The 20,575-nt window shown below is 49.4% G+C and overlaps 1 protein-coding gene across 2 annotated transcripts in view; it reads left to right on the top strand.

Moving 5' to 3' along the window:
* ASTN1 (astrotactin 1) overlaps window positions 1–20,575 on the top strand; it is a 290,412-nt gene that overhangs the window by 266,102 nt on the left and 3,735 nt on the right. For both annotated transcript variants that reach the window (XM_026509292.3, XM_044387798.2), the window contains exons 18-22: window positions 1,681–1,814; window positions 5,402–5,553; window positions 6,614–6,749; window positions 10,799–10,899; window positions 19,999–20,182. In XM_026509292.3, the coding sequence (XP_026365077.1) occupies window positions 1,681–1,814; window positions 5,402–5,553; window positions 6,614–6,749; window positions 10,799–10,899; window positions 19,999–20,182 (707 nt within the window). The remainder of the gene's footprint in view (window positions 1–1,680; window positions 1,815–5,401; window positions 5,554–6,613; window positions 6,750–10,798; window positions 10,900–19,998; window positions 20,183–20,575) is intronic.

The following is a 20,575-nucleotide window of genomic DNA, read 5'->3' as shown; positions in this document are numbered from 1 at the left end:
AGTCACATGGAGCCTAGGTTCTGTTGTGGCCCCCCGTCACCAGCCTGTGACCCCGACCCCATCAGTAACCTCTTTGACTCTACGTGTCCTCCACTGTAAATCCCGTTTACCGTGGAGCTCAAACCACAGTGTTAGCCCTGAAAGGGCCTTGAAATTCTAAAACTACACATATATTATACTGACAATCAAGAATTGGTCCCTGCTCCCTAGAAGCTCCCAATTTGGGGGTAGAAGGGTATGAGAGGGGTCAATATGGACCCTTATTTCAGCTATTCTAACCTAAGAATGGCCTATGTGAAGTTCTGAAGGAATGTAACTTGGGGTATTGGCTTTCAGGTTGGACATTTCGATTTTTGTAAGATTATCTGTCTTTTTTTCCTTATTCTTTTCTTTTTCTTTTCCTTCCTTCCTTTTTTCCTTCCTCCCTCCCTCCTGCTGCACCCCCCCTTTCATTTTTTTTGCTCTAAAATTTTCCAAGATGGCTGCTTCATTTCTCTAATTTACTGTTTCTATGTGGGTTTGGCAAGAGTGGGTCAGAGAGAAGAGACTCACAGGAAAAGCAGAGGCTGCAGGTGGTGAGCTGACCCGGAGAGAAAGCTGACCTCGGCCAGAGTGTTTGGCCACGTGCCCTCTTCCCGTCCCTGGGCTGGGGTTGAGGCAGCAAGGTCCCACGGAGGGGTCAGTGCCCATCAGGAATTGCCCCATCTCAAGTTCTATTCCCTGACTAGTCTAATTTTATCCTTTTGTGCTTTCATAGAATAGGGAATATCTGCTGTGAAATCACTGTATGTGAAGAATTATTCTGTGCTCTGTGGCGTTTGTATGCTTCCACATAAGACCCAAGCCTGTCATTCAAACACCATAATAATTGCTGACATTTATTGATGACTGGCGTACTATTTATATGTGACTAATGCGTGCACAGCACAGGTACTAAGCTATGCCCTTTGGCGTCTATTATGTCATGTAATCATCACAACAGCCCTCTGAGGAGAGTGCTGTTTCTATCCCATTTTTCCATGGAGGAAACCAAGTTGATCTAATTTGCCCCAGGTCACATGGAGTGAGTGGCAGAGCTGAAATCCTCACCCAGGGCGGACAGCTGTGGAGCGCAGGTCTTCACCTGTGTGCTGCGCTGTTCCCACCTTCTACCAGGAAAGAGAGGCCTCACACACGAGCACAACCCCAGGCAGATCTGCGTAAATACTGCACGGGGGGTACACGCGGAAGGAACGCAGCAGAGGCCGTGCTGGGCAGGGTGCAGAGGGCAGATGAGGGTGCACAGAGAGGCGTTTGAGAAAGGACCACGTGCCTAAGGGCAGGGGAAGAGGGGTCAGGGCAGTGGATGGTCAAGAGGTTGTTGTTGCTAGGGCCCCAGGTGTGGACTGACGGATGGAGAAGGAGGGAGAAGTAAGACTTGCTTCCAAGGCTATCGCCCTAAGCACAGAGGTGAACTGGCCCATTAATGAGAGAGCAGCGCCAGAAAGGTCCTACGAGGTCTAGCTTCCCAGAATTCGTCTCCTGGGGTAGGAATTTTAGATCCAAAAATGGTGAAGTGGTGCCCCAGCATACTGGCTGGAAGTCATCTAGAACCAAGCAGAGCCTGGGTTCTGTCTCTTGACTGTGGTGACCCAGCCCTGGCTCCTGGACACTCACTCTGCCCTCTGCCCTCTCTTGCAGCTCTTGCAGGAGGCCACCATGAGCTCACTGTGGTGCTCAGGGACTGGAGATGTCATCGAGGACTGGTGTCGCTGCGACTCCACGGCTTTTGGAGCGGACGGACTCCCCACCTGTGCGCCTCTCCCACAGCCTGTGTATGACTCCCTTTCTCTGCCTCTCTTCTACGTGCTCACCTCTCTCAGTTCTGCAAACACACATTACAGAGCATGCACTTGTTACAAAGCAAAGGGGCGGGGGCCGGGGAACAGGAAGAAAAACACGAGGCAGCACCTGGCCTCAGCCAGCTTTCAGTCTTAGGGGAGGCAGGCACACAGAGGGTCATAGGAGAAGACATGGTTTATAAGAATTATTGGAGAAGATTAAGTCAAGTGTGAAAGGGAATGGTCAAGTCTGAATTTGGGGGATGGTGAAGGCCACACTTGAATTTCTCCTTGAAGGTAGAGAGGGTAGGACAGCATGGCCAGAAGATCAGAGGGGTAAACTGACGTTGCAGTGGAGTAAATGAGAGATCAGTAGTGAGACCCTACTAGGCCAACGACACATTTCCTGGGTGGCAGTGCTGTGTAGAACCATTAGGTTTTGCTATCCCTTCCATTTAAGAGACAAGGAAATGCATTCAGATGGACTGAATGATTTTTCCAAGGTCATCAAACAGAGAGCAGAGCTACCACGGCTAAGAGGCCGTGATCTCAGCCATGATAGCGTAGAGAGGACACAACGGAGAGATGACGTTGGGTAGAACCAACGGGGCATTGTGGGTGACTTGCAGGTGTGAGAGGGAGAAGTTGAGAATGGACCTAAGACTTCAGCCCCTGGTGGCTGGGAAGATGAATAGGCCGCCTCTGAGAAAAGAAGCATCAGAGGATATGCAGGTTTGAGGAGGAGGCTGTGTCTGGTTGGACTCACCTTGGAGACAGAGCAGGGTAGTCCTACCGAGATGTTCAGTGGTCAGAGAGAAAGATGGTTTGGAGAAATAGACACTAGAGATAAGAAGATTTAAATCAACCCCAAAGAAATGAGCAATGGAACCATAGCTATGAGAAAGGATACTCCCGAATAAGTATCAACTGGAGAAGAGAGGGTCGGAGACGGGCATTAGGGGCTATCTGCATTTGAGGGGTGAACAGAGTAAAAAGGGCTGGTAAGGTGGTTCAGGATGAACATGTCCAGTTTCTTCGCCCTTGGGGAAGGCTGAATAGAACTGGCCAAATCCCTGTAAATCCTGACGGGCTAAGGCCCGAGGCAGACACCCGCTTAGCCTCTACTATGGCATCTGCCCTGGGAGTGAAGCACAGACGTATGGGGTCTAGTAAGGAGTGCTGGCAGAAAGCTGGAGTTGCATGGCCCCATGGATTGGTGAGGCGATGAAAGCCCAAACGCAGGGTCAGGACCTGCAGGAGTGGGAGGGCCGAGTCAGCAGGAGCGAACCAGCAGGAGGATGCCAGCAAGTAAGAGGCTGGCCGTGTGGATGCTGCCATCTGTCCTGTTGCAGGGAGGTGCTGGTGGGCATCAAAGAGCCAGGACTGACCAGGAAGAGAACCAAGAAAGAGGAGAACACAACAGTAGACTGTCAGTGCAAACTAGTGTCTTCTTTTGTCTACATGTCCTCTCTCTCTGGTAGTTTTAGATACACCAGCGCTTGGCTTCTTGCTCTTTATGGCCATGACTTGGATCTCTTGAGTCAAAAGAGAATCAAGCTCATTCTTAGTCAAAGTCCTTTCTTTTGGTATAAAGGGAGCCACTAGAAGCAGATGGCTTTTCTAGATGGATTCACCCACTAAGAAAATTACCTGAATTTTGACACAACACTGAAGCCACTGAACAGTTACCATCGGGTGGACACGAGATCCAACCATTGATGTCTCAGGGCTGACTTCCTTTCTAAACTTGTGTTTACTATAGCAATAACATTGCTAAAGACCAAATTGGGCTAAATTTCCATAAACAGGCACATCTATTAAGGATTTCACTTCTCTTGTCAACTTTAACCACTTCTTTTAGTAGCAGACCTTCGTTTCTTGAATGTTTCTTGGTAATTGGAAATAGAAATGCACTCTGGTTTTACACGAATCTATGTAAATCATGCGTGCTGTTATTTCTCAGTAGAGGCCGGCTTTGGTCCACATTTTCACAGAATCTGACTTCTCAGAAAGGCTTAGTTACTTACTTAAGCTTCCTAATGCTTTTTTTCTTCAAAATAGCACTCAGCATATGACTCTAATTAATGAATTTGTCAATATCCGCACTGTTTTGGGTCTGTTCCATCTTTCATGTCATACGCAAACTATGCACCCTTCATAGTAAGCCACTAAAGAGCATGTGTTTTGCATGATTTTCCCACTGGTTGAATTCCTTGCTATTGCTCCCACAGCCCCCCGTGATTTCTTCTTAAAGTTCTTATCACACATTATTATAATCACATGTATAATTGTACGTTTTTCTGTTGACCCCTCCATAAAAGAAGGGGCTGGGGTTGGCTCGTGTACCACTGCCTCTTGAACACCAAGCACATTCCGATACATAATAGGTGCTCAACAAACATTTGCTGAATTGAAATGGACCGTTGCCTTTGTGTGCTCCATCCGTAGCCCCTGGCACAGTGACCCCCTGAGATCAGTGACAGGCATCTGTGAGCTGAGTAGAGAGCAGAGGTCGATGATTATGGGAGGGCATGAGATATGGGGACCAAGGATGAAAGTGAACAGCAGGGATGCGTGAGACGGAGGGACACTGGAGTGAGCAGGAGCCGGGAAAATCCCCACCAGCCAGTGGTCTAGAAAGAAACCCAGATTTGGAAGCCAGTGAGAAACCTGAGACACACCTATGAAGTCAGAACAAGGCAGCAAATTGAAACCACTTGGACAATTAGGAGATCCGTACCACGAACGTCAATAATGTGTAGTGAGTCTTTGCAAGGCACAAAGACGAATGAGATGGCAAGGCAAAAGACTCTGAACTGGAAAAGGCAAAGAAAAACTGAAGTCAGGAATCAGAATATTCAAAGAAACCCAAGAGCAAAGAAAGAACCTGAAATCAGAGCCCAAGTCTGCAGCCACAGGACATCACCCTGAGGAAAACTTGACATGTGGTCAACTTTCTCTTGCCTGGTAAAGCCCCCTAGGAGCATAGCCTCTAAACCGAGCCTGTTGCAAGGGCCAGCCAGCAGAAGGTGTCGGGAAGAAAATATGCTAGTACCCATAGCAAGAGGGCAAGCCAGGGTTCCCCCCACGGGGCAGACTCTGGTAATGCTGTGGAAATTGAGCTGACCTTGGCCTTGTTAATGCAGGGCTCTCCCAGACACCACCTCAGGGAGACTTGGTATGAGCTTTATAGGCACATTCTCTTATTTTTAAGAGCAAATCCAGAAATTATATTTCCAAGCCCTATATAGGGCCAGCCAGAAAGCCCTGTCCACTGACCCTATAAGCTGTAGGTGCTCATTCATCTTTGACTCAACTACTTATTTATTTGCAAACAGATGTTGAGTTCCTAATGTGTAACAGGCACTTAAGAGTAATAAATACAGATTCCAGGGATCTTCAAGAACCATTGCTCTCTCGTGAAAGAGACAAGCTCTCAGAGAGATCATTCTAGTGGTCAGTTGAGAAAGGTTAGAAGGATGACTTGAGGGTGTAACAACTGAGAAGGCGGCCAGTATCAGAAAAGCATTGCAGGATTCAACAGGGACCCCATGTCATGTCTCTTCCTGTCTTGCACCCAGGCTGAGACTCTCCACGGTTCATGAGCCCAGCAGCACCCTCGTGGTCCTGGAGTGGGAACACTCAGAGCCTCCGATCGGGGTGCAGATTGTAGATTACCTCATCCGTCAAGAAAAGGTCACTGACAGGATGGACCACTCCAAAGTGGAGACAGGTGAGCCTCTCTGACTTCATGGGCTCCTGTTAATCTATTGGTAAAAAGAAGAGAAAAGAAAAATGTCCTGCCTCCTAGCCTTTGCCCCAGGTCTCTGGTGTCCAAGGGCAGTGCAGGAGGAGCGGGGGTAGAGGGTGGGGGGAGGTAGGGAAGCAAGAACAGCCATCTCGTCCATTTAAGAGTTTTTGCATGGTGAGCATCTGACAAAGTCTTGTTTTGATTTTGTTTTTCTTTTTGTTTATTAAAGAGGTGTCCATTTCATTGCCTCTAGGCACACTCACAAAGAAACAACAATGCAGTACACTAGTTATCCTAGCCCACAATTAGGAAACAATTCTGTGCTAACCACTGCCATGATTACAGAAAAAAAAAATTCCTTTGCTAATAACCCCCCTCTGGGCAAAAGCATGCGCAAACAGATGTGCTTAGCCCGTGTCTTGTCCTAAAGCAAACCCTGCAGTTGCCAGGTCCAGCTAGAAGAGGGAAGTCTTTGAGAAGTGGAAACACCCCATGAACAATGTTCCAGGCCTCAGGATTTTGCTGCCTACATGTAGGGAAAGGTCAACATAAATCATCCCTAAAACCTACGCGTGAGTGCAGTCCCCCACAGGATGGAGGCGTCCTCAGTCTGGTGCAGGGCAAGTAAGCTCCGCCGAAACGGTCCGCAAGGCTGGGAGGCATACGCACGGCCCTCCGGCATGGAGAGCTGCCTCCCGCTTCCCCCGGGGCCCTGGCCCTGTGTGCAAAGGTACTGCGAAGGGCGGGCAGTGGTCCCTGCCCTTGCCAAGAACATTTCATGAAAGAGCTCACACATGTGTATCCATCTTGCCATGGTTGTGTCTGAACTCACTCCGGACAAATGGCTCTAAATTGATTAAACATGAAACAGAAAAGACAATTCCTTCTAGGTCTTTTTTCTCCACTAGGAATTTGAGAAGACTGAGGACCAGGCAGTTCTAATGTTAAGTTCTCATTGAACTGATGCCATCTCCTTGCTTGGCCAGCACTGTTTCTCATGGCCTTTTCCATTCCTTCCCCTCCCCCCCCCACCCCGGGGCAGAAACGGTGCTGAGCTTTGTGGACGACATCATCTCTGGAGCAAAGTCTCCTTGTGCCATGCCCGCTCAGGTGCCAGACAAGCAGCTCACCACCATCTCTCTGATCATTCGGTGCCTGGAACCGGACACCATCTACATGTGAGTGACACACACCTGCTTGAATGTCCCGAGGCTCTGAGCTCCTTCATTTTTGCTGCCTGAGTTCCTTTAGAAACTCGGAAAAATATTTTGAGTTTCTCAAGTCTTACCCTGATCAGCATTATAGAGAACTTTCTAGGGACCAGAAAGGGAAGATTAAGAGAGACAAGAGCTTCAAAGGGCTTGCAACACAGAAAGGAAATATACAAACAACTAACTTTAACATCAGAGCAGAAGACATAGAGTCTAGATGGAAGAACAAGGAACATGTAGAGGAGAAGAGGGAGGAGTAGCTGATTTCTAACTAGAGTGGACATCACCCACTTGGGTCATGTAGAATTTCAGCAGGTAGAGTAATGTGGGAAAAGGCAGAGTGGGCTGAGGAACCAGCAAGGGCAAAAGCAAAGAGGCATGAAGGTAACTAGCAAGGAGTCCGATCGAGCGGAAGCTGATGGTGAGTAAAATGGAATGGAAGAAGTGATTCTGGAAAAATAGAGTGAATGTTCTAAGTCAAGGGAGATTATTAATTTTTTAGACAAAAGGTGTAGAATAACAAGAACTCTGCTTTAGAAAACTAGCTCCGGTGACTTCGAAATAGTTTATAGAGGTAGAGATGGTCAACATTTTTCTCCAAAGAAAATACGGTGGATTCTATCTCGTGGCCCTCGGAACATCCCTATTCTCTCTGGGAGCACTTCCTCATTTCTCCCTGTGCTCCTGGAATAATAGTAAAATAGTTGTGAAGCAGAGACATAAAAGACGCCAAAAGAGGAGAGAGACTGAGGGAATCTAAGTCATGATGGGAAAATATTGGGGGGTGGGGGCAAGGCAGAATTCCTGGTGATGTAGTTCTGGGACCTTTTGACCCCATCGGTATGAAAGACATTTTACAGTGTACAGGTGAGGTCACAAGAATGTAGTCAGAGAATAAATCAGCTCCCTTTCCACAGGTAAAGAATTCAAAGGTAAAAAGCACTAGAAATGTGAGTGGCGTTGCTTGCAAGATGAACGTAGGTGCTGAATGTCTTCCATCTAGGAAAAAGAGATGTCACTTGGGGATCATACTAGCAAAATCCATAAAGACAAGGGATATTCTAGAGGAGCTGGAAAATACAGAGATGGAAAGGATGATACTAGGACAAGGGAAAGCTGGCCTACGATTCTTAGCCCCTCTCATGCTATTGGGTAATTGTGGCCCTTTATGAGAATGGGAACAGGCAAAAGGAGGAAATTTTGGGATGGTGCAGTAAAATGCCTCACACTCCGCGAAACTGGAATTCTCATAGTAAGAGCTCACTAATCCCTGTCACTAAGTCACAACTGTTAATTAGGAATTTTGAAATTCCTGTGAACCAGCCCTCACCCGTGTTGGGACCCTCCTCACGTGGGCCTGATCTGGCCACGTTTTCTGATCAAAGACCTGAAACTTATACTTTCTCCCACTCTGCTGTGTTGGGTGAACGTCAGTGTTGCCCTCTTATGTCTGATAAAGCACCAGCTTTCCGTCTGTGTTGATGATTGAAGTCAGGGACAGTGCATGGGGCGTAGGGAAGAAGCCGCCGGCTCCGTGGCGCTCCACTAGGTGGCGCTGCAGATCACGCGAAGAGAGCAGGGGAGGGCCAGGGAGAGCCTGTCCTCCCTGTAGCTTGAAGCCAGACCTTCAGTGCCTGGTAGGAGGAGAGAGCCCCGGATTAATCTTTGGAGACACATGGCCTCAAGCCTGATTCTACTTCGAAGCACTAGTCATTGTAAGCAAGATTGCAACAAAGTTTTCTAATCATTACAAGGGAGAGCTCAGCCTTCGTTTATGGGGTGCTTCCTGTGTGCGGGAGCCTCTGGGAACCCTCGGGGACCCCGTGAGGTTGGAGTCTCGCTCTCATCTTACAGTTGAGGAAACTGAGTTTCAGCAACACGGAGTGACTTCCACAGAATTGCAAGCTGCTTGTCCGGGGTGTGGTGGTGGTTAAGAATTGAATCAGGGTTTGCATTTTCTTCTCTGATTGCTTCTCATTCGGCAGCTGCTCCAGGCTACCAGAAGGATCCAGCTGCACGATCTCATTTCCTCACGTGAAAGCATAGAGCTGGCCCTTCACCTGGGCTCCACGGAGGCAGAAGGGCGTTTCAGAGGAGCTGGCTTATTTTGTCAGCCTGTGCGTTTATTTAATGCATTTAAAAAACATGATTCTGAGAATTCTGGGTCCACAGTACAAAACATTTAAGGAGCCCTGGTTGAAAGGGGTCTTAAAACGTGTCTGGTTCAACATCTTCAATTTACAGAGAAGGAAACTGAGGCCAGAGGGGGGAGGTGACTCCCCTTCTAGCCCACCCCCAACGTCACAGCCTGTGCTCACAGGAGAACTACTGCCTCTGGGAGCCTGTGGGAGCAGACAGTTCGGAAAAGGGGAGTGAACTTGGAGCCATCAGCAAAAACCGCCACACCTGCACAGGGATGCGTGAAAGCGCACGAGGCGGTCAGCCCTGGACACGGGGGCCCAGGGTGCTCCTTGCACACTAAGGCTCAGGAGCCAGAGCCAGGCTGTGTCTGTTCTCACACACTCACCCACACACTTCCACACACTCTCACACCCCCACGCACTCTCTCACACACCCTCACACACTCACCCACACTCTTACACACCCACACACTCTCACACACACCTTCTCACACTCTCTCATACCCCCACATGCTCTCTCACACACCCAGTCTCTCACACCCACACGCTCTTTCACACACCCCCACACACTCTCACACCTCCCACAAACATTCGCACACAATCTCACATCCTCACACCCACACACCCACTCTGTCACACACACGCTCACATCAGGTAGGCGTTGTCACAGACTAAGGACAGGCTGAACAATGCAGTCAGGCGGACGTGGAAAGGGCCCAGAAGTCGTGGACGAACCGTATTTCCAGTTAGCCCTTCATCTGGGAGTAGGGCTTCTGTCTCTTGTCCACTCACTCTAGCTAAGCTGCTTACTGTCCTACGAGTGCTCGATGGCGGAAACCATAGTGCTGACAATGAACGGAGCAGCCCTTCCCTGTGAAAATGTGTGAAGTGCTCCATGGGCTTTGGTAGTCAAAGTAAGCTGGCTGCTGTCCGCGTCCCTCCAGGACCTACGGAGCCGGCCCGCTGAGGAAATGTTCTTCGGATAAGCACCATCTCTTACTTAGAAGGTTGGGGGAAGATCTTCTTTCCTAACACCTTGCTTTGCTATTAAAAATAGCAAGGGCTTAGGACCCTAACTTTTGTACTAATTGCCCTGTCAGAGTAATGTGAGAATTCACTTGAGTACAGGCATTTTCATTCCAGCTGGGGATCCGATCAATCCCCAGTTAGTTAGTGGGGAGCTTACGGTGACGAGGGCATAGAGCAAAGCTGCTTGGAGCGGTGAGAGCAGCTGGGGGGGAGTTCACACCACCCCAGGCTCCCAGGCACCGAGGCAGAGGGTCCCAGCATGCCCTGCAGGATGGTGGCCCTCCTCAGAGGCTCTCATTTCTCTCTCCCTAGCACTCCTGCTCCATGGAGAGGACACAGGTGTGTGAAGGGGAACCGTGTCCATGTGTGGGAATGGCAGACTGCAGGTGCAGGTCTCAGGGATGCCCTGGCTGCCTCTGGGGCCATCCCTGAGAACCTTAGCTCAAGAGAGTCTGGGGTAGGTGGGCAGAGGAAGGAGTTGAGACCCGGCCTGAGACCCGGGTTGTAGGACAAGACTCAGGATCCGAGCAAGGTTCCAGACAGGCTGATCGGATGCCCCAGCTTCAGGTTTGGTGGCCTCAGCCACAGTTCTAGAAACAGCACATACCAGTGGGCTGATCAGGTGTGTGGGAGGGCCAGATAGTGAAAACATTTCGGGGGGCTGCCATTGCTAGGGATCCAGGCAGCCCCTGGGAAGCTGTGTGGGGCTGGTGTGGTGCAAAGAGCCCATTCAGATGGAGAAAGAGAGGGGTGGTGGGGAGACATGCAAACCCACCCTAGCCAAGCATGGCCGTCCGCCGGGGCCGCTGCTCCTCTGTGCTAACGGCGCCCTCCCCTGTCTGCCAGGTTCACCCTGTGGGGAGTGGACAACACTGGACGGCGCTCCAGGCCCAGTGATGTGATCGTGAAGACCCCCTGCCCCGTGGTCGATGATGTCAAGGCCCAGGGTAAGTGACTCTGAGGCCAGGAGAGCCTGCAGGGGGCCGCAGCCCCTTGCTGTGAGGCAAGCAGGAGCAAGGGCATCAGACAGAACAACCTGGGTTCAGCGGGGGAGGGGGAGCCCTCAAGGCGGCAGGTGTCTGGGAGTGCTCCTCCAGCTCTGCCTCCGGCGGAGAGCCTCACAGTCTGGGAGTCACGGAGCCTGAGGACACGCGGACGAAAGCCCCGGGCACACGCGGTAACACACCAGGCGCTTAGGTTCGTGGTGGAGTCCCGTGGCCTCTGCTCTCAGGATTCCTCTCTTCACGTGTGTGTACATCTGCAAAGTCATGTTGAATTAAAACATAGAAAGGCTACAGATGTGGACATCTGTACAAACAGCACACTTGCTGGAGCTCCTTTCCTCCCGATGCCCCTGGCGGCTTTTGATGGTGTCCTCGCTCTGAGGCTAAGCCCATGACCTCCACAGCCAGGATTTGGCCGTCCTGGGCACCCCCTCCCCGGGGCTCTCGCACCAAGAACAGGGCTCCGGCCAACCACTGCGGGCTCTCCGGGGGAATGGGGCTGATGTGCACAGGGGCGGAGACATGGGCCGACGTTGGGAGCTCAGCCGTGCAAGTTTCGGGAAGGGGAACAGTGCGGCCAAGCCGATTGCTGGCCCCTGAGAGATGGCTGCCGGCTGCAGGTATATTGGGCTGAGTATGAGAGGCACAAGCCCGCAGCCACTAAGGGGTGCACCAAAGCACAGCGGGGAGAGGGACCAGACCTACGTTAACTAAAATCACCGATGCTGTAGCACTTTACAGCTTCTGGAAGGATTCTCACATTAATCTCCTCGTTTAATGTGTGTGATACTGTTTCTTTTCAACTCAGGAATCTGATCATATTAAGGCCCCTTCTTAAAACTCTTTAATGGATTGCCATTCTTCTTCTGACAAAGACCAAAATACTTAACAGACACATTAGGACCTAAATGAGGTGACCCTCGCCCACTTTTCCAGCCTCTTCTCGTCCACTCTCCCCATCCATCTCTGCATTTCAGCCTCACTGCCTTTCTCAGGTCCTCCACACTGTTCCCACTCCTACCACTGGCCCTTTGCACGTGTTCATCTCGTTACTTCGAACGTCCTTCACCCCCACCCCTGATTAACCGATGAGCTCCCCTCAGCCTGCAGATTACGGGTCAAGTCTCCCTTCCTCGGTACAGTCAAGAGGTCAAGGGCCACTGCTAGATGTTCTCACGGCATCATGTTACTTTCCTTCAACTCATTCATCTCCGTTTGTTACTAGAATCATGTGTTCAATATCTACCTCACCGGACAGCGAGCTCCAGGAGAGCAGAGCCTGGTTTGGTTTACTCACTATTCTGTCCCGAACACTTAGAAGGAAGGCAGCATGGTGACCGACTGGTTACAGACAATCTTAGACTCTGGAGTCAGACCATCCAGCTTCAAATTCCTGTTCTGCTATGTACTTGACCTTGAGCAGTTTACTTCACCTCGTGCCTCAGTTTACTCCTCTATAAAATGGGGGAAGGGATAATAGTAGTAGTAGATAAGATGCGTAAGAATTAAATGAGTGAATTTATGTTATTTTTTTAAGTGCCCATCCCATAGTAACTGTTCAGTAAATGCAGGGGAGTATGCATTCTAACACTGTGCCCCTCGTAGTCAACCTGATACAGCCGGAGTCAGGGGACATAATGAGGTGATTTCAGAGGTAAGCACAGTGTTTCCCTGGTTGAAATCGGCTCAGCCTAGAATTCCAGCATCATTCTATAGATGCGGAAATTGGGGTGCAGAGTTGAGTGAACAGCTGACCAGGGCCACAAAGTGAGCCTTGAACAGAGTCAGCACTCAGACTGATTATTTGACATCAATTCGCATTTGCTTACGATGTCAAATCAGATATTTAGAAGGTCATTGTGTAAAAGAGTGAAAACGTTTCTCTGTCTCTGAATGAAGAAAAGACCTCATTAAAAAAAAAAAAAAAGAGTGTTCAAGTTTGGTAGAAAAAGAAATTCTCCCTTTCAGGATTATTAGAATCCACTGGGACGTTCCAGTGGAGTGGAGATCTTTACGTATAAGACAGATGTGTTTCTTCCCGGAGTGAGTGCTGCCTGGCTTACAGGGTACGGACCAAATGACTTTTGAAGTTCTCAAAATCCCTTGATGATGAAACAGAGTCTGGGGTGGAAGACCCTCGGATGAGAGGCTCTCTGGAGAGGCCCTTGGCACAATTAGGTAATCCTCTGTTGATTTCCTACTCCAAGCCAGGGAGAGGCAGGTGATGAGAAGGTGCCCCAGCTAATTCTGTTTGGGAGGACTTGCTTCTGTCCTTGCCGGCCACGTAGGCACCTTGCACTTGCTGGCTCCGGGGCCGCTGGCTGGTGGCGGGGCGGAGCAGGTAACCCTGCAGCACAGCGCCACCTGCAGGAATCGATGGACAGAGGGCGACCCTGCAGGAAAGAGCGGCCAACATAGAGTAGCCTCCCTGGGAGAGACCACTCTTCTGTTTCTCTGTGGGGCTCCTCTGGGTTAATTCCAGCCCCCAAAGGGAATCAAGATGGGCTTCTGCCCACGTGGGCTCCCCGACAGAGAAGGGTGTCTGAAATCCCAGCAGACCAGCTGGGCACAGGAAAGTCAACTTCATGCCGAGAGAACCAGGTGGTGTCCCCAGGTGCTTTTACTTTTCCGCCAGGAGGGGGTCCTGTACGGGCCAAACGTGCAGAGACGACGTGGACTCGAGCGGATCCTCACAAATTAACTCAGTTCTAGCAGCTCTGCCGAAAAACCATATGCTCTGCCTCCTTCCAGCCCAGATGGTGATCATGAATATAGCTCGCTTGGGTCTGAGTTCAAACCTAAAAACAAATGTGAATTAGCTTCTAAGTGACCCAGAGCATGACCTCCGCTCCTAATTATCCAGCAGGAAGCCAGACTATTCCTTATACGAACACTTTCCCTAAACCAGGTACTTTCTATGAAGAATTTTACCACATCATGACACTAAAGCCACTGAGCAAGGGAGTTTCTACCCGTGTTCTACTGAAAGCATCTTTCCCGGGGAAGAGCAAGCCCGTGTCAGAGGTTAAGACCAGCCTCGTCTTCCGGCTGGAGCATGGCCTTGCAAGAGTTCTCTGTGAAGCTTCACGAGGGAAGGCCAGCTCTCCTCCACCACTCCCCCAGCATCCATTGTTCTTTCCTGATGCCAAACACAAATTCTTGTCCCTTCCTTCCTTTGACATTTATTGAGCCCTGGGATTAGAGACTGCAGAAACAACAGTAATTAGACTCAGAATTTGTTCTCAAGAATGGTGTCATCAGATTTCATAAATGCATCAAATCAGACCACATATATTAAGCCCCGAGTAAACACCTGGTCTGGGCATTAGGGGGCAAAACCCCTGCCTCCTGGAGCTTAGATTTCAGCAAGGGTGACAAACCACAAAGGATAGTAAAACAGGTGTTTCAGATGGTGATGTATGTTATGGAGACTGGCTAGCAGGGAAGTGGGATAGGCAGTGCAGAGGGCAGCATTTTAACTGGTGTGGTTTGGGAAGGGGGTGAAGGAGGAAAACACACAGATACCGGGGGGAAGATCATTCCAGATAGAGGAACAGCAGGACAGAGATGCCTGATGTGTTTTAAGATGAGAAAGGAGGCCCCGTGGTAGCGAGGGATGCAGAGGAGAGAAGGTGGAGAGGAGTTGCGAGAGGCCGTGGGGTGGATCCCGCGGGGCCCCAGCACAGGGATGGGGACTCGGACTGGGACTAAGCAGGGAAGCGCTGAGCACTTCAAGCAGAAGAGGGACGTGATTGGGCTTAGCGTTTCACAGGCTCATTTCCCCTGCTCGTGCTGAGCGTGGACTCCAAGTAGCAGGTCCAGTGAGGAGCCAAGGCGACAGCAGGGACAGAGGAGAGAGGATGCTCATGAGAGAGGTGGCAAGAAGTGGTCTGGTTCTAAATTATTTTGATGGTAAAACCAAAAGACTTGCTGATGGCTTGGAGCAGGGAAGAAAGAAGTCATGCCAAGGCATCCTAAGCAGAACCGCCAAGTTCAATGGTTTGTGACCTTCCCCTGGCAGACCCCAGCATCCTAGATGAGGACAGAGAAGAGGCCAAGGATGGAGCAAGCTGGTTGAGGGCACAGGCCATGGCCCTGTGGGTTATGTCAGGTAGAGAAGGATGAAGATACAGAGAGAGCTGATACCCGGAGGGAATGGCAGAGCCGAAAGACCTGGGGGCTGAAGGACAGATTTGATGGCGGGAGGAAGTACAAGAGGCTTGAAAGGAGGTTGTGTTCACGGATGTGATATTGGGATTTACCATCTCAAAGCTGGAGAAGGTCTCAGACATGATGATTGACTCTTGGTGGCTGGGATGGGGGGAGGGTGTCTAGTCTTAAAGAGGTTTCTCATGTGGACAGTGAAGTCACCCAAAATGGTGATGAGAAATGAAGTGGAGAATGAACCAGATGCCAGATTTTTCCATGGTTGTAGAATAGTGGTCAGGAAGTGAGCAGGGGAAATAGGAAGAGGCAGGTGCATTGTTAAGGTGGGAGGACTTTTACACATATACGTAGAGAGCAGGAAGTTATTTGCAGGAGGTCATGGGAGGCTGAGAGACTGGGGCATGGGAGCATTCCTCTGTGGGGGAGAATGCTTCAGACAGGTTTCTGCCAATACAGGGACATGGAGAAAAGGAAGAGTGTTTGCCAAGGTCAAGGGTAAAGGGAGAGTTGTTCGCCATATTGCTGATCCTGGAGGAAGCAAGGAAAGTCTTGAGAGAATAAATTTGCATAGAGCAGTGGTTCTCTAAGCATGATCCGGACCAACAGCAGCCGCAGCATCACCTTGGAACTTGTCAGAAAGGCAAGGTCTCAGGTTCCATCTGAGACCTACTGAATCAGGAACTCCGGAGGGAGCCAACAATCTGTGTTTTCACAGGCCTTCCAGGTGGAGAATCAAGTTTGATTGCCAAGGTTGAGAGTCACGGGTGTGAAGGCAGCACAGAGTGGCCTAGGGAGGGGCTGCACGGGGACGGCGGACCGGGGCTGGGGGTGGGGAGGGGACCTCGAGGTGTGGACAGCTCCAAGAATGACAAGAATCATTGCCCTCAGGTTTTCGTAGGGAATTTTGTGGTCAGTTACTTCAGTGTGGGGACAGACTTAGGTCCCAGCACCACACCCCCCCCAGGACTAATGAAAATGGTGACTTAGGACTTCCATTCGGGGGACTTCTGTTATAGTATCAAGGGAGCCTTTAGGTGGTATGGATGCCTCCCAGGATTCTCATTTCATAGTAAATTTCATAGCCACTGCTGGGGTATAAGAAAGCTCACTTCTGCCCCAGGAGTCACTCCTCTCATTCAAATAAGACTATTTGCACCAGTCTCTTGGACTCCTGCGTTTCAGTGTCTCTCATGGCATTGGGGAAAGCATGATTTTGTGGAGAACCAGTAGTAATTCATCATCATGAATAATAATAACAAAATAACATCTCCTGTTGTCTGGCTCTCCTCTCAACTCATCTTACTCCAAATACTGGGGCTTATTTGCTGTTTTCAAATATGCAGCCCAGAGGCTGGGAGCTCTCTGCTGGCCTTGCTTCTCCCCGGCATGCTCTTCCCCACACAGCCCTGCAGTTCATCTCCTCCCCTCCTCCAGCTCTCGGCCCCAGGGTCGTCTCTTCAGTGAGACCTATCACCGCCATGCTGTTTAAAATCTCAGTGCCGTGCACAACGCGCCCATGCTTCCTTCTCTTGCCTGACTTCCTCCCACTTCCTCACCGACGATATTGTACTGGTGATATATATTGCTTCCCCAAATACCTCCTCCCACTAGACTGTAAGTACCTCAACGGTGAGGAATTTTGTCAGGTTCTCCCTGATGTAGCTCAAGTGCCTAGAAAAATGTCGAGCACGTGGTAAGCCCTCAGGAAAACTTGTATTGAGTGAATGAATGAAGGTACGCTTCTTGGGTCCCGACATTGAGCTGAAGAAAGGCTTTACATTTAATATCACTTTTAATCTCACCGTAATCTTGGAAGGTGTATATCATTCACCATCATTGAACATCAATACCCAGAGAGGTTAAGTAACTTGTCCAAGGCCACACAGCTGGTGTGACGTCATATGACGTCATGGTGCCAGTTCTTAACCACACCTCTGGGTCTGAGGGCTTCAGTCCCCACCCTGTGGGTTTATTCTGCTGCGTGAGAGGTACCAGCTCCCTTCCAATAACTAATAACTCAGCGACCCTTTTCCATGATGAGGCCATGTCTGTAGACTCCCCATCATCTCTCCACGTGCATTTTAACTATTCCTGAACATCCTGTATTTTAAAGGCAGGGAAGACAGATCCCTATTTTGGATAGCCCAAGACTTCTGTGAAGCTGAAAACTGGGTAAAAGAACAACTAAAAATACTTTGTATTTTTTTCCATTCTCTGAGTTAGTGACTTCTTGAGATGCTGTGAAAGCTAATGAAGAAATATCTCTAGATTTTCACAGTGGAGATAGGAGGAACCAGAAATACTCATGCACTAGGAACCTAGCCTATATCCTTCTGGACAGAGCATCCCATTTACTGATGGCGGCTTGTAAGCACACCCCAGAGTTAGATTATCTCGGTTTTAGGAGATTTATGGTGGCGCCCGGGCCTGTCCCACCTGGTCTCAGGCACACTTGCTGCTGCTAGGGAGAAGCATGAGCTTCTCGAGCTAGATATAACCGCTGTGTTAGGAGAGTAGTAAATATGCCGGAAATCACCTTCTCAGCCGTCTCTGTTCCCTGGCAGAGATAGTTATAACCAGGGCTCGGGGTCTTGGATGTTATTTCCCATCTCTAGAAGTAAGAACAGAGAGGCAGCAACAAAAAGCCTGGGAAAAGGAACCCCAGACCTTCCTATCTGGGCTCTGGTCTGATCGCCCACATTTTCCCTCCCTGGTTTTTTATCTCAGTACACGTCCCCCTCCTCCTGTTGAAAACAGCACAGCTTTTAGAAGAGTCCCTCTGCTTCTGTCTGTCTCAACTCCAGAAATGACGGGCCCCTGAATTCTTACCAGGACTCCCTCTTGCTTGGCAAGTAGGGGAAGTCCTTTAAGAGAAATAGTCACCCCAGATCTGCATCCCCCAAGACTCTGCCCTCTCTGTCTTAAGATGGCCAAACACTACTATCTCCTGAGCATTGGTACAAAAGAACAATGGAAGATAGACAATGTTTGAAAACTTGACTCCAGCCCACACTGGCTATATGACCTTGGGTAGGTGACCTGGCCTCTCTTGGCCTCTCTCTGAATCTCCTCCTGTGGAGGAGAGGGACATTCATATCCATCTTGCAGTGTTGGTATGAAGATTGGAGTTCATATATGTAAAGTTCTTGACAATCGGTAGGCCATTTATAAGTAACTGGGGATACCATAGACCTTTATGTTCTAAGGCACTGTCCACTTTATCTCTTGATCCTATTTTAACAACCTGAGAATTTAAAAATCCTGAAAATCTAAATGGATTTCTGGACCGAAGTTATTTATAATGCAGTTAAGGTGTTGGCTACAAGAGTTTGGTTGCTAAAGGATTTTCTAGACTGGGATGGAGAGGTATCACTGGAAAGATCATGAATTATATTCATTTAACTAACATTTTCTAACCCACTCTGTTGTTTGGCCCTGTGCTAGCTGCTCAGGATGTGGCTCCTGTCCTCATGGGCAGTGGGCAGTGGGCCAGATAGAAAAGTAAGGAGATCACTGCAGTGTCGGGACAGAGTAGGGGTAGAAATTCTCTTCCTTCCAGCCCAGAAAACCTCTACAACAATGACTTTGTCATTACTAACAGCCCAGAATTCACTTGGAATTGTGACAAGGAATCAGGTTGCTATGCCCTTTGGCTGACGGGGGTCGAGTGGGCAAAGTGCTGGCTTGGAAACCCATAGACTTAGTCTCTTCATCCCCAGATTTAACACTGGATCAAAGACAGAGTCCTGCTCTCCAGATCTCAGTTCCCAGCTGTTGAGGAAGGACATGTGAGCAGATTTCCTTTCTGACAGGTTTAATACGAAAACATTTAATGATCAAGTGCCTCAAGCTCCGTAGGAAAAAATGCCAAGGCTATCCAAATTCACTGCCACTTTGCCGCATCACCAAGTTCGGTCTTAGCGGTGTATGCCTTGGAGGAGAAATCTAAGAGTTATAAATTAAACTGAAAGATCACTCATTCGGAGTTGCAGGATGTACTGGATTCCATTTCTGTGTCACCACATATCTGCAGGCTTGTCTTCGTATCGGGTCCGGGCAGCCCTAGCGAAGGCTCTGCTGTCCTGCAGTCGCGGGGCCGGATTGCTTTAGGGACTGCGGCCGCTCCTCGTTCTTCACGTTGCTCAAGCATCACCTGACGGTGCTTCCCTCCATCCCTGAGCCAACTTTCTGCCCCCCGGGCTTTCCTGTGCTTTTGCAGGACACCCTTGGGACCCCAGCAGATATAACCTGGAAGTGCAGAGGAGCTAAAGCCTCATGGGGCAAACGTGAAAAGTCCCCACAGAGCAGTCAGAGATGGGAGCTGGGGATAAAGTCTTCCATTCTCCCCTGGATGGACCGGTGGCGATCCAGCAGCTTCCTCTCCTGCAAAGCCTACCACCTGCTCCTTAGCACGCCCCCTACATTCCCTCAGCCTCCTTTCCCACCTCATTTCCTTCTGTCCTCCCGCCAGCTTCCCCGGGACCGCACTTACCCATAAAGTATTCATTTGAGATCTTCTTGCCGTAGGCATTGTATTTTCAGGAAACATGGGTAAAGACACAGAATATTATAACTGAAGTTGACCTCAGAGATAGTCTACTTGAGGGTTTTCATTTTTTAGAAAAGAGAGCAACAGCCGATGCGGCCGAGATAAAAGTGAATTACTCAAACCACAGTCTCCAGGCTCCAGGTTCAGGGTTCTTTAGGCAACATCACACACACACACACACACACACACACACACACACACTCATCCATATACGTGTAAATATGTGTATGCACACATCTCCGTGCACTTGCACACATGTATGTTGTGTGTATACATACGTGTATTTAAAATGTTATTTTTCTTTTTGCCTTTTCCGCCCTCCTCAGAAATAGCAGACAAGATCTACAATCTCTTCAATGGCTATACCAGTGGGAAGGAGCAACAGACGGCCTATAACACCCTCCTGGATCTGGGTTCCCCCACCCTACATCGAGTCCTCTACCACTATAACCAGCACTATGAGAGTTTTGGAGAATTCACCTGGCGGTGTGAGGATGAATTAGGCCCCAGGTAACCAAGAAACAAAGACCTCGGCTCTTTGAAATTCTGCCCACTATTCCACTGCACCCATGGATTCACAGAGATTTCCCGGGTGAGCTTAGGTGCTTCGAGAAGTCAGTCCCGTGCTTTTATATAGCTCACTTCATGCAGATTAGTTTGGGATAAGCTGTATTTAAGTAGGGAAGTCATGAATACATTTCCTGAACTCTGAAAAAAAATCTTTGCCCTTGACCTGTTTTACCCACCTCTTTACCATGCTGACGCAGCATTGCAAATGCTACAAATGATAGGAGCTGGAAGCCTTGTCTCTTGCGAAAGAAACTTAGGAATTTTATTGAAGAGGTTATCCAAAACTATTTATTGCGTATGAGCTTTGCAAATACGATATGCATTTTACAGACA

Source organism: Ursus arctos, unplaced genomic scaffold (genome assembly GCF_023065955.2).
Source record: "Ursus arctos isolate Adak ecotype North America unplaced genomic scaffold, UrsArc2.0 scaffold_2, whole genome shotgun sequence".
Classification (NCBI taxonomy): Eukaryota; Metazoa; Chordata; class Mammalia; order Carnivora; family Ursidae; genus Ursus; species Ursus arctos.
This window is presented reverse-complemented; position numbering and strand designations above follow the sequence as displayed.